Consider the following 14,530-nt stretch of genomic DNA (forward strand, 5'->3'; position numbering starts at 1 on the left):
TAGCACGCAGTTCCTAAACTGTGTGAACTTTTAAAGTTCCCATCTATCCAACCATCAATCTTCCATTTCCATTTGTAGCTACATATATTAAATATAGCACTACGTATGCTTGCATTACTATAAATCTTCACACTCACATTTATATTTACATGCTTGCATATGGTCCACATTAAATTATCTATATAGATTATTCATAACCAATTATTTACTTTTTCAACTTTATTGACATACAACTGACCTATAGCATTGTGTTACTGTGATACACTTCTCTATTTTTTATATTTGGCCATTTCTCTAAGCTTATGCCTATGTTACCACCATTCACAAGGTAACTCTATACTAAATTTAAGCAAATCATAATTTTGAGTTGTGCAAACATATGATACTTTCTCACACCAAATGCAGCTGATATTAGTTTTCTACTGCTTAGTGACACCCATGCCGTGAAGTTCATGATCATATCTAACAATGGACAGTGATGTGCTTGCGACTGATTCTGTGTCTGAACTACAACACAGGAGTTTTGTTACCTTGCTCGAGTGAGATCCAGAGGTTTGGTGGCAGCTTGCCTTATCTGACAGCCATTAAAATAGAGCGAGTCCCCATGGGCATAGGGTGCCAGCTGCCCACAGCCACTTCCTATCACTCCACCTTGAATAGTTTCCCAGTTTGCCTCAGTGACTCTTGCCGACTCAAAATTATCTTTAATATAACTGGGAAGGTCATGACTGAAAATAGAGCAGTCATCGCCTAGAGGGAAATGAATAGTTGCAAAAATTAGCCAGAACAAACAGAATCATCAAAGATTATGAACAAGCATTCAATTTCACATTTAATCCAATCAATGTCAGATTTACTGTAAGAATGACAAAATACCAAGCAGATATAGGTTCTTCGAAATAAATATTTCTCTTTCATTTCATCAATTATTGGCTTATGCTGCTGAAAAGTCATATTATCTTTGAGTTGATATTTACTAAAATAGGTAGGTGCTAATGTACTTAGTACTGGTATAAGCCCATTGTTAAAAAATAGCGTCTGGCTGGGCTTGCATGTTTAGCAGCCATGGGTCTTAGAAGGGAGCTCTCACCCTGGCATGAGAGGTAACATAATAATTTCTTTTTCCCTAGCATGATAAGAAAATAGCAGGAAAGAAGTCATGTTCTTGTTCTCCTTCTAGCTCTTATAGTTGATTCTTGAGAACAGAGTCTATATTTTATTCATTGTTGGATTCTAGCACCTAGCATAATACTGAGTACATATAAAATGTTCCATAATGAAGCTGGAATAAATACAGGAATAATAAACTGGAAGTGTTTCTCAGAGATAACAGACCTGCAATGCAGGCATTTAAGGAAGGCATTACTTTAGCAAATGTGTATGTCTCTACATTTTTCCTTGACTGGAAATGCACAAATTTTCTCAATGTCTACAATAACTCAAAATCAAAAGCTCATAGTTCTGCTGGATCAGAGAAAAGGGCAAATTCTAGACACCTAGGACTCCTTGTAAGACAGCTGAATTGTTTATTTTCCTAAAAGTTCAAATTCTCCAGCTAACACATGGACAGACCCAGCTGGTCTGAGCAATAATAAGACCACGGGAAGAAGACAGCAGCTAAGAATTTCTAACATCAGCAATGTTAACATGTAACAATATAACAATCAGTCTACATTTATCATACTCATTTCATTTGGAGGCAAGGAAATAGCATCCATCAAGAAAGCTAAGTAGACTCTACTCCAGAATCCAAATCTATGGGTTCTTGCATTGTACACTTGGAGAAGCTAATTCTGGTCCTCTTTGGATAAATCTCTCAGCTCTGAGACATGGAGACTGATTGGAAAGAACAACCTGGGTTCTGGTCTTCTTTCTGACATGTACTATTAGAGAAGTCACTTAGGCTCCCCTCAATTTCTTTACCTATAAAGTGATAATGGTGACATTAACCATAGTTAATATATGGGGGTGTGTATCATAAGTACTAAATAACTCTGCTGAATGAATGGTGGGATACTTGTGTAACTAGTAAAGCATAAGGCAGTGTAAGGGTTCAGTAAAAAAATTTACTGTGCATTGCTCTTTGTCAAGAATTAGGCTCCGAGGATGTAAAAGTAATTGGATACAGTGAACTTTGTAACATAGAGGCTGAAACCTGTGAGAAACGTTTCATCAAAGGAAAGCAGGGCTGCAGGCTTTCCAACAGGACTGACAGAGCAACCTCCTGGGATCTCAGCAGTTGAGTAGATACTTTGCCCCAAATACACAGTCAGCCTCTAGAAACTCAAGCAGTAAAAATGTATTTTTTGAGGTATGAAGGTTTTTCTGTGTGCGTATGTGAGGAAGAGACTTGGGAAATAGAACATTTTGAATTGTCAGCTCCATCTTGGGAGGCCAGAGGCACCTGCCCCTGGGAAAGGCCGAGGAAGAAAGAATATTGGTCCAGTGTCTGGGGACAGGCAGCCAGGCAGGGGAGGAGAGAGGCCCAGAGCAAAATCAAGTGTGGAAGGTAGAGGCGGGCAGGGAGTCATGTGGGAGCTGAGGAAGGTGAGGTACTGTAGAATATCCTGGGGGGCGGATAAAATCTGCATTTTTAAAATTCAAGGAACATAGCATAAAATTATCCTTCATAATTCATCCCTGAGGTAAATAAGTCTGTGATCAAAGAGTGCATCGTCTATCTCAAATCCCTCAGGCCAGAGCTTCTACCATTCCCTAGTGGCCTTTGCACGCATGTTGAGATGAGGAGAACCTTATGGTCTCCTGAGTCATGAACAACAAAACGGGATTCTGACCTTGGAAACTTTCATCGCAGATGCAGACGGCACCGGTGGTGCAGTATCCGTGCCCACTGCAGAGCTTGGGGCAAGCCTCTCCGATGTACACGTGATCGATTGCCCAGCTCTGCTTCTCGGTTTCTTCGCCCTTCTGGATCCAGCGGAACTGTGTCGCACTGAAAGCAGAAGGGATTCAGGAGGCTGTTCTTGCCCATGGTGTGTCCAGCCTCTAGTCTCTGGAGATAGGGGCTATTTCTAAGGAAAGGGCTTCCAAAACTTTTCCCCAAAGCATCCAATTGGCGGAGGTGAGTGAACTTGTACCCCTCAGACTCTGGAAGTAAACCCCCAAAATTCCTGAAAAATTTATGTGCATTTCCTGTTCTAGTCCATAATAAGCCCATATCCATTTTTCCTACAGTGGTGTGTCATTTTCAAATCTTTGGGGAAAATAAATGCTACTCTAGGAAGACTGTGCTCCATTATATCTACCCTACAACTCAGTATAACCCGATCAGCCTGGCACACCCCAGTGGGCACTGATTGTGGGGGGAACAGCAGAGCCTCTGGGAGCATAGAACACTGGGGCAGTTGTGGTGCCAAGTCCAAGTCTTGGGACACTTATCACTCAGGGTCTGTGACTGAGATTGGTGTGTGCTGTGGTATTTAATTAAAAGAAAATTTGAGGTCTATGAGTCATTTACAAAGAAGAATCCTGTTTCTTCTGGGCACACACAGTTGCCATTTAGGGGCATGGGGCAGTGAAAGGAGCGGGGAGATGAGGGGAGAGGGGACTAGGGCTACAACTAAAAGTCTAGACTCCTTTTAGCAGTTGCTCTCGGCTCCCTGTGTGAGTTCTGCAGAGACTCACAGGTCATTCCACACAGTTCACCTAAGTACGCAGCCTACCTGGAGGAGACATGGTCAGGCAGCTGGATGGTGATTCTCCTCCAGCTAGAGCTGTTGACAGCATTGTAGATGGTGGCTTCATGGAACTGGAAGGGGGAGCAGCCAATGCTGTTTGAAGAGGAAGGAAGGCACTGGGTCTGCACGAGCTGCCAGGAATCGGACCTGCAGAAACCAGAGAAACCAGAGAGGCTGCATTAGACAGCTCTTCAGAGAAATATACAGCCTGTCTCATGTCAAGGTAATGCTTAACAATTGAGTTAAATTAAGAAATTTTAATATAAATTTCATATATATATATAATTACATATAATAAAAAGAAAAATGGAAAATTATTTCAAATAAGATATACTTTAACTCTTTATAAGCACATTAACATATTTATAGATGACAGAATAAAATAATAGCGGGCACAGAGCTGACTCTAGTGGCTTCTGCTCCCTGATATTGCTATAAGAACTATACCTGGAGTTGACTGACAACATTCTCTGTCTACCCAAACTTTATTACTATAATTCATTTTTCAAAGTGGCGGTGGGAGGCAGGCCTATTGACACCTTAAAGAGGTAACTGCACTAAGTCAGACTTACAGTCAACAGTGCTACTATGCTTAGGGGATGTGACTCTAGCTAAAACATAATCAGATCTTTCGTTGATTTATATTTTTATTAGGGTTGTTTGAAAACAAGCAACATAAATAAAAGAGAGTTCTACTTTGAGGACAAATATAGTGTCTTAGTTTAAAATACAAAATTTGTTGGCTGCAGCCTAGTATGAAATTTTCTTGGTTTGAAGGAAAAATTGAAAATAAGATACATTGTGAGTTTTATACAAATGACATTTTCACATGCATACAATTAACTGCCACATTTAATACATAAGAATGCTTCCCTGTAAGCAGTTGCTTTAAAAATAGACAACCATTTGAATTGTATATTCACATTTGGAGGAAATGTAAAAAGTGATTTCACAAACCTTGCATCCTTAGTGTACTCCAACATTACGGAATGAAGGTCACCACAAGAAGTGGCTTCACAACCCACCACAATCTAAAACAAGCAGATAATTGATATGTGTCAGGCAAGATTAAATAATGCCTAGCATTAACGAGAACTCTCATCTCTCTTCATTATGATTTTGATAAGTAACCAAGAAGTATTTGAAGAAGCTCTTACAGAGCAGCCTGCCAGACACCAAGAAGACGTTTTTTTGAGTTTTGTACAAGTCATACCATTTTGCAAGGAGATGAGAATTTAGGTTAAAAAATACTATTTATATTTACTTAATTAGTATAACATACTAATCGTAAATTTGGGGAAGATAAATTGGTCAAAAGGAAAGTAGTATTAGGAGAATTAATGGAAAGAAACAAAGTATCATTGGTTCAAGATAGTTTCATTGATTTACTAACTTCCTTGATGCTGCCATTACAGTTTTATATGTAATTAAAAATAGTTAATTTTTAATTACTTAATATTTCTTCCTAGTTTTTTCCATTTCCATGTAGATAAAAGTATTCCATATCATGTGCAATTAAATGCTTGAATCATCAACAGTGCATAAATGCTGTGAAGACTTGGTGATTCAAATTTAAGTTCTAATCATCTACTCAATCAACAAGTCCTGTTTCAGTGCTGACACCAGGGAAGGTTGGTGCTATAAACTTCATACAATATGCTTATTCATAAAACAACTGTGGTTTCAGAGAGAGAATACAATGTGTATTCCAGCAGTGGAAATGGAAACCAGAAATATATAAAATGCTTTGGTGCTTCATAGGAAGGAGAGGTTGAATCTGATTAAGTGGGTGAGAAAATAATTCTTCAGAAGTTGGAGAGCTGAATTATTCCAGCTACAAACAGATATAATAATTATGTGATGTGATACAGGTGCTAACTACCACTATTGTGGCAACTGTATTATAATATATAAATGTATCAAATCAACATGTTGTATGACTTAAATTTACACAGTGCCATATGTCAAATATATTTCAATTAAAAAAAGAAAAGAATTCATCAATGAGAGTGCATGTGAGCTGTCCCTGAAGGATGGGAAGAGTCTCAGAGGTAGAGATAGGACAAAGATGTTTAGGTGGAAGGACTGTGAGCAGACATGCAGGGGGAAAGCACTGTGGCATGTCTAGAGCATAGCGTGTGGTTAATGCGTTTTGGTTTAAGTGTAGAACATTGGTAGAGAAGGCTGGAAAGATTGGTTGAGTTTGGCAGAGCATGAGTTGTAGTCAAAGGTGTTTGAGCTTAATATGGTAGGCAATGGGGAGTCATTAAGGGTTTATGAGCAGTAGAATGATGTATCAAAGCTGTACTTTGTAAGGATCAATCTGTGCTGCTGAAAACACGTGAACTGGAGAGAGATTCGACAGGAGAAGACTACTCAGTGGATTACTGATTTAATGAGGGCCAGAATGAAGGTGGTGACAGTGCAGAGAGAGGAGATGCTATGGGTGCCAGGAATACAGGGAATTAGAATTAAAAAGATGGAGTAACTAATTAGATATGAAAAATGATAAATCAAAGACTAAATTAAAATTTAGAGCTGGTGAATAAGTGAGAGGCAATGCCATCAAGAGAAATAGGAAAATCAGAGAGAGGAGTTGGCAGAAGTGGGAAGATAGGAAGTTCACTATTAAACATGTTGAGTTGAGGTGCCAGTAATTTAAAGGTGTAGAAAAGTACACAGGTGATTAAAAGTACAGAATTAAATGTTGATGAGCCAGTCAAGGTTGGATATGCAAATCTTGGAATTGCTCTTAAAGATATGATACTTCAAGACAGAGGGTGAATGAAGTTCTCAATAGTGAGAATGTCTATGAAGAGAGAAGAAAGCCTGGGAGAAGTACTAAGAAATGCTGATATTTAGAGGGTTGAGGGAAGAAGAGCCAAAAAGGAGATAGACGTAGCTATTAAGAAGGTAAGAGGAGAAGCAGCAGAGAACCCAGAAACTGAGGGGAAAGAGAATTTCACCAGCTGGAGAAGACAAGAACAAGAGTGCCAAATAGTACAGAGAAAATGAAAAACGAGGAATGGGTGAAAGGTGTTGCATGTGGTGTTCAGAAAGTCTATGGTGACTTTAAAGATGCAGATTTAGTGACACTTTAATTCTTAAATTTCTGGGGACAAGTTTTTTTTTTTTTTTCCTCTTTTTTAAAAGAAACAAATTGACTTGGCTAGGGAAGAAAATTTCAGTCTCTGCAGTTCTGGGTTGATAGAAGCAACAAAAGAGGAGGCCCCAACCAAAATTAATCAAAAATATGAGTGTGATGCAGGCCTGAGAGAGGAAAAGCCTTCACTCTTAAGGGCTGTGGCTCTGAATTAGGGGTAGTGTAATTCTGGATGTGACTCTGTGCGTCCTTCATGTCACTAAGGTAAGGACGGTCCTGAGGGGGTGGCAGCATTTGGTGGTGCTTGCCTCACCCTCCAGTCTCTGAAGGAGAGTTTATTACAAAGCTGAGGAAAACAGAAAATTTGCCTTTTTTCTTAAACTTGGAAATTCTTCTTCTTACAAAACTGAAACCCTATACACATTAACTCCCCATTTCCCCCTTCTCCCAGCTATGAACACATTTTTATTTATGCTAATAAGGATTCTTTCTGTCAGCTGTCACTGTAGCACGTCTTTTTAAATAAGGGCATTAGAACAACTGATCTGTCTCTTTAAAATGACCCAGTAATAAACTGCATTTCTGTAATGTCCCTTTTTAGTGTTTTCTGCAATAAGACATTAATTGATAGTGCTTTATCTTTCTCTCTAATTTGTCTACTAATTACCTCCTAGGCCTTCTCTTCCATTTTTCTATATGAGTAAAATATGCATTTATTAATAAGAAGTGAGAGTCCTTTTCAAATCTTTGAGGATTTGGGAGGTTTCAGTTGGGCTAATGTACAGGTTTGCTGTTTGGATGTCAGAGAGAAAAGAAAAATGGAAAGATATCATGAAAAAGGACATATAAAGAAGCAAAGCTTGATGTATGAGATAGGCATAAAGATAAAGTGGTAGAGAAATTAGTGGGAGAGAAAGAGAGACAGAAAGGGATAGAGACAAAGAAAGAGATAGACAAAGGCACCTACTTGATCTTTTTATTTCCAAGGTTTGTAAAAGTGAAGTCAAGATTACATATCTGAGATATAGTTGCATGTCCTGCTATGTCTCAATATATCTGTGTTCAAATAATCCTACAAGGTAAAGGCCTTTGTGAAAGATAACTTCTTTTATTCATAAAATAAAGTCTCTTTTAATGAATGCAATCAATCATTTCCTTATAGTTGTTCAAATAAGCTTTCTCTCTGTACTCCCTCCCCCAAATCTAACACCAGACTGCCTGGAGGAGCCGCTTCCCCTTACTTTAAACTGCATCATATATCCTGGCTGTATAATGAGTTCTCTGGAGGAGAGTGCATTGTGAGTCTTGTCCTTCTTTTTATTTGGCCAGTAGAGGTGGAAGGATGGGTTGCCACAGAATCCTGCTGTCCTCACAGCATTAGGGTAAAAACTCCAGTTTTCTTCATGGGAGGTGCCTTCTGTTAAGATAAATTGGAAGTAATATGGCATGTTATTCTCTTAAATTAATTGGTTTATTGTTGAACTACTTGAATGTCTATGCTCTAGCTCTTTGCTTACCCTTTAAGATTGATTTTTATTTTCTTTAATTGGTATAATATATAAGCAATCAAATCTAGAAAAGATTATTAAATGTTAGTACAATGATTACCCAACTTTTAAAATATAATTGCTAGTCTGGGTAACTTTTACTATTGCAAGATTTTTCCTGGAATACTTGCAAACCAATAAAATATGTATCTCTGCAGTATAGAAATTCTTAAAGAAACTGAAATTATTTGGGGCTGCTGAAATTTCAAATTATATTTAGAGCAAGACATTGTGTCTTTAATGGGATTTATTAAATTCTTTGTTGACATTTCAACAAGCAGTCAATCTTGAAGATGTATAAACTATTAGACAAAATAATAGCTAACATTCGTTGATCAGTAAATATACGGTAGGCACTCATCTAAATGCTTTTCATGTAGCAATTCATGTAAAGACATAAGCAGACAAAAGATACACAGGGAGGATTGCTCAATGTCTTATTTCTTACCATCATCAAAAGTGTCAACCAGTTGACTGGGATTGATTTCTGCTCCACCAATCAAAATGTTGTCTAGTGCCCACTGAGCACGCTCTACCCCGGAGACCACGAGTCCATTGCTGATCACAAAAGGCTGCCACCAGCGAAGTCGAGTTGTGTTGGTAAGAGCCTCCTCGGGAAGAAGTATGTAGTCATGTCTGACTGAAATGTATTTCTGATAATCCATCTCATGGAGCAAAGACCAAGTAATTCCTATAAAACAAATATACCAACATAGTAACATACTGAAAAAAACACAACAACCAACCAATATATTGCAGTTACAGCAAGTTCTCCAAAGAGATCTTCAGCCAGATAATGAGAACTGATTTCACTGACTTTAACGTAAGTATTCACACACTGTTTCAAAATGAGACTGAGGATATAAGGGGAAGGGTATTTAGAAATACTTGGGCAAAAATAAAAATACCAAGGTAAAAATTAAATATTTTCAGCTTCTAAAGTTTTGTTCTTGATTCCAATATGCATTATTTCTCATAAATAATGAGAAACACCAGTGTTTTAAATCTTTCTAGACAAGATACTCCTAGTATTTTAAAATATAGCGATTATAATTCTATGCAATTTGTGATTTGTTGGACGAATATGAAGCTTCTCTCATCAACTGATAAGACAGTAGGTGGAATGTTTAAATTACTTAAGAAAACACCTTTGAATTCCTAAAATACTTTTAAGGTAGGGTCATCTATTTATCTGCCAGTTATTAAGAATGATACCTATCCCTTAATGCTGATTTTCTGAAAACCTCATGGTACTACTACTGGTCTGGTTCTAGCTACTTCAAAATAACAAAACAAAATCTTGTTAAAATAGTGTGTGACAGACTCACAAATTGACTACAGTTTTCCACAACTACTAATGCTTTCTTATAGATTTTCTATACCATTTATTATATGCTTGTTCACACAAAAGCTTTTTAAAACACTTTAAAATGTTTTTAAAATTATCTTTTACCTGGAAGACTATGCAAAAATTTATTTCTTATTTGTATCATTTATAATCAAGCTTCAGCTATGCTTCGTGATTACTGTCTTTACTCATAAGCTTGGAGTTTTTTTTTTTAATGTGATTTCTCTCTTTTCCCTTTTTGTGTAGATTTTGTACAACACAGAAATTACAAATATAGACTGTGTAATGGGTGGAATGCAACCAAGATCTATAGCTTTCTCTTTGTGACTTTCACTATTTGTATTGCCAGGTCAGCAAAGTTTTGCGGAGACTTTTCTGAGGGGCAATGGATGGAATTTGGGAATCCGCTGCAAGGCATGGCTTTCACCCCTGAAACGTGCCTCCGTCTGTAGAGTAGTCCAACAGCACGCCTTCCTTCCGGCAGATGGGCCGATGGCAGGAGGTCATGTTGTTCTCACTACCAATGCGCCCCCAGTACTGCAGGAATCTGAATGCAAGCACAAATTAGCCATCAGAACAGATAGTTAGAACAAATTATCTACTCAAGCCCTGGATAACAACTTCTTTCATAGGTGTGTTCTTGTTTGGGGGCCAGTTTGCTAAGTTGTAACAAAGATAACAAAAAAATCGGCTTACTTTGCCCCTCTGAGGTCCAAATCTTGAGTAATAGCTTGTCTCACTGTGGATCCCCCAAAATAGAGTGCAGTGTCCTCTGCAAGAATCCCACACTCAGTACAAGTACTTCCACCTTCCAAGGACATCCATAAATCAGGCTTGATTTCTTCACTGTCAAAGCGTTCCTTCAGAAAAGTCTGGAAAAAAGTAAGTGGTATGTCTTTAAAAGTAAAAACTTCAAAGAATACTTATGGAATAATTAAGAAAATACAAAGTTACATCTTGGACCTTAAAAAATTAGAGCTGATTTCAAATGCTTTTCTGAAAGATAATAAAAGAAACCCAACACGATACATCCACAATATTCTTGTCCATCATCTATTGACAATCATTTAAACTGCCTAAATAATGCTTAATTATTGGAATTTAAAATCTAGAAAGAATCTTAGAATAGAACAATTGTAAAGTTGAGTTTAGTAATACTCCTATTTGTAAAAACTTACTTAAGCATATACTCTCAAAATATTTATTTATATATTACAGAAAGTAATCTTGTAATTTATTATGATATTACGAAAACAGGAACAAAAATTTAAAAAAATTAAAGGAATAAGACAAGACAGATGTTTTAGCACTTGCCCCTGTCCCAGTATTCCCTGACTGTCTTATTCTCCCTGGAAATATGTGCCTCCTCCACTCCCTGCACCTTGGAGACTGTTTTAGGAACCAAGGACCCTTCAGCTTCCAACACAGAACAAACTTAAAATGTCTATTTGGTTAGGCAGGGACATTTGAAACCAAACCTTTCTGTATGAAGTCAAAAGAAAACAATCTTGGAAGGCAATTTAAAGGACTTTTCACATGTTTGTCAGGGCCAAGATTCTGGATGATAGGGAGAAGAACTCAAAAATCTAGAATAAAATATTTCCCCTGAGTCTCCAGTTTATCCTCTGACTAAAAAGGACCACCAACCAGGAATAGTCTATTTCCAAAACAGAATAGATAAATAAAATATTAGGGTTCATTATGGCTAATTTTATGTTCAATTATTTCATTTCCTCATATCATAGTCAAGATCTTGATTTTCTATTCATTTTGTCCAGAGGACATTCTTTTTGCCCATAATACAGTTTTGCATTAGGTTGAGGCAGGTTTTTTTTTCATTTTCCTTTTTGTTTTTTTAGTGATAGAAATATGTCATGAAAACTATATGTCATAGTTGCAACTGTAGTAGCTGTTTACAGAAAAACTGTATACCTTTTCACGTCTTAGGTAGGTTGTCTAGTTGCTATCTTATTATATGGTTCAGATGGTTTAGATAGACCGTCTTCAAATTTGGAACATAATCAACTCCATAGTTAAAGACATGTGGTCAACATGTTAGCCTTACCTTACCTCACTGATGTTAGCAAATAAGTGCAATTTATAACTGGAGGTTTATATGTGAGAACACAAGAGTCAGAAGACATGCTTTGGTAATCATGTTAAACTCTCATTAGAAATATCTGATTCAGGGTTCATAATATAGATTTCTACAATTTCTTATTTCTTATCCAACTGAAGAATGCTAATGGAATTTAAATGTTCGCTAAAGACTCTATATCAAAAAATTTATTTATTACCTGTGGCTACCTTTCTCATGTTATAATCTCATTTGATAACATACAAACTAACAGCTTCAGATACAAGTGAGTATTGCTCCAATTTTATGTTTTTAATCTATTAGTTCCAAAGTTGTTGAAGTATTGTAGAAAAAAATCACAGTTTTTTAAAAAATGTATTTATTTTTGGCTGCTTGGGTCTTAGTTGCAGCTCATGGGCTTCTCTCTAATTGAAGTTCGTGGGCTTAGTAATTGTGGAGCATGGGCTTAGTTCCCTGTGGCATGTGGGATCTTAGTTCCCTGACCAGGGATCAAAACTGCATCCCCTGCATTGGAAGGCATATTCTTAACCACTGGACCACCAGGGAAGTCACAAAATGACAGGTTTTATTTACATTGTTTGTCACTTATACACTCAATTTCAATCACTTGTACTTTTTTTTAACTTAGTCATTTTTCTGTTATTGTAAGATAAATACAGTATATTTATTTACAGAAACAGAGTGTGTGTATATATATATATATATATATATATATATATATATATATATATAGCAACAGTGTTGAGCAACTGTATTTACTTTGCATGTTGAATAATTATATAATAGCTAAAATTTCCAAGACTAATCTATTATTATTTAATACACAACCACATTTCAGCAGTCAACAAATCAGAACACTTTCTGAACAAAAATTCTGGTGCCGTTTCTGCCTTTTTGAAAACTTGTTTTTTGTGTGTGTGATAATGTATCAATATTATTTGCTTTATTTCATAACAACAACAGTACCCTCCTAATTTAAATAGTACATCTACTGAAAAAAGTGAATTAAGGAAGGTTTAATATTGACTTTAATAGTCTGCTCTATAAAACCCAAAAAAACAGAGTATGTTCTTTAATCCATACAGACTGGTTTATATTATTTAGTGGGTAAAACATACTAGCACTTGGTCCTAATATTCTTGTATTTAATAAACCCTATATATATATATTTAAGATTCTGTCCAAAGGATTTATTTCCTGGGAACCCCAAAGAACATGGTTATAAATTATTAGTCTCACTCTTAAGTTGGCTCTTAATGCACGATCTGGAATGAGGATACATATTTTCTTCAGGGGCTTTAACTTTACCTTCAGAGTGTGAGTCAAGTAGCAGTTTGGCCCAGAGTATCCCGGATCACAGATGCACTGTTCCTTTAAGCAATCTCCATGGCCTCTGCAGTTGTCCAAGCATTCAGGGCCCAGGTAGAAATTGTCAATTGCCCACTGCATATCTGAGTGCTTCTGGTAGAACCGAAACCTTACTGGACTATTGGCAACACAAGAGCAAAGGAGTGAAGAACAAAAGTTAACTTTATTCAGGTCCATATTCCTGCAGGTACATTCAGTATTCAAGAGAGAAAACATTTAAACCATTCTGACAAGATGAAATGGGTTAATAAAAGATGTTTTTGGACCATCATTATCTTTCTATTTCTAGTAATGTAAGTTTAAAGCCAGTTCAACTTACAATTTTAAAATATGTGAGTAAACTTGTAAAACAAAATGAAAATACAGTGGAACCTCTATGTCAAGCAAAAGGAACATTTTAAAACGCAAATCTGTAACTATTAAAAATCAACTTATGAACTGGAGTCCAGTGGCTGCAATGCAATTTAGATTCATTAACTGTATTTCTGAAATTGTACAGAAGGTAAATCACTCCTTTGACAGCGCCTTGTCAGCATACACATGGCCTTCAGGTGGTTGGGAAACAGCAGCTTCTGAATCCCCTATTCTCAGAGTAACTATGCTAATTAGAAAACAATTTTGAAGGGTTATATTAAAGGAAAGTTTCCCTGAGATTTTAGTTTTATCATTGCTCTTCTCTGTCCTCTGGGGAAAATAGAAGTGTCATAATTAACCTTATATTAATATATTCCACCCTTTTTTGGTGGAAAGAGTTCAGAGTACATGAGGGAACATCCTGGGAAGATATAAACATTCTGTATCTTGTTTCTGGTGGTTACATGTATTATACAATGGGAAGAAATCATGAGGAGCAATCAAAATGTGTTCATTTTACTGACTGTAAACTATATACCTCATTATAAAAAAAGAGAGTGAGAACAAGAGGGGCAAATGAGGCAATGAGGGTATGGTGGCTCTCCAGCACCCACGTCAGCCCAGATGAGTCATATGAGAATGATAATATAATTTCCCTAACTGTTGATGGAGTAAGGAATGGACATTCTTGAACTAATTTGTACCAGTGAGATGCAAAGAGGTACTTGCTCCAGCCTTGCTGGAAAGAAAAGCAACTCTCTTTCTCTTCCATTGGACATAGGTAAGGATGCACTGTGCTCCAGCTTTCTGGGAGACATCTATGTTCACAAAGGAAACTAGTCTGAAGACTGAGTGTGACATCCATGTGTGGAGAGTGGAGCAAAGAATAAGAGTAAGAGAGTAAGAAATAATAATGTCCTTGAAGACACTGTTGACCTTGTCAACCAACCAATCCTAGAGTCCACTTACCTTTGGATTTTTTTCATTATACAGATAATATATTTCACTTTCAAT

At 36.9% G+C, this 14,530-nt stretch overlaps 1 protein-coding gene across 4 annotated transcripts in view; it reads right to left on the bottom strand.

Moving 5' to 3' along the window:
* RELN (reelin) overlaps window positions 1-14,530 on the bottom strand; it is a 523,209-nt gene that overhangs the window by 12,686 nt on the left and 495,993 nt on the right. For all 4 annotated transcript variants that reach the window (XM_043462977.1, XM_043462976.1, XM_043462975.1 and 1 more), the window contains 9 exons: window positions 13,103-13,280; window positions 10,393-10,568; window positions 10,137-10,243; window positions 8,797-9,039; window positions 8,043-8,218; window positions 4,656-4,729; window positions 3,684-3,845; window positions 2,796-2,953; window positions 531-750 (listed from right to left, as the gene is read on the bottom strand). In XM_043462977.1, the coding sequence (XP_043318912.1) occupies window positions 531-750; window positions 2,796-2,953; window positions 3,684-3,845; window positions 4,656-4,729; window positions 8,043-8,218; window positions 8,797-9,039; window positions 10,137-10,243; window positions 10,393-10,568; window positions 13,103-13,280 (1,494 nt within the window). The remainder of the gene's footprint in view (window positions 1-530; window positions 751-2,795; window positions 2,954-3,683; window positions 3,846-4,655; window positions 4,730-8,042; window positions 8,219-8,796; window positions 9,040-10,136; window positions 10,244-10,392; window positions 10,569-13,102; window positions 13,281-14,530) is intronic.

This window comes from Cervus canadensis, chromosome 3, assembly GCF_019320065.1.
Source record: "Cervus canadensis isolate Bull #8, Minnesota chromosome 3, ASM1932006v1, whole genome shotgun sequence".
NCBI lineage: Eukaryota > Metazoa > Chordata > Mammalia > Artiodactyla > Cervidae > Cervus > Cervus canadensis.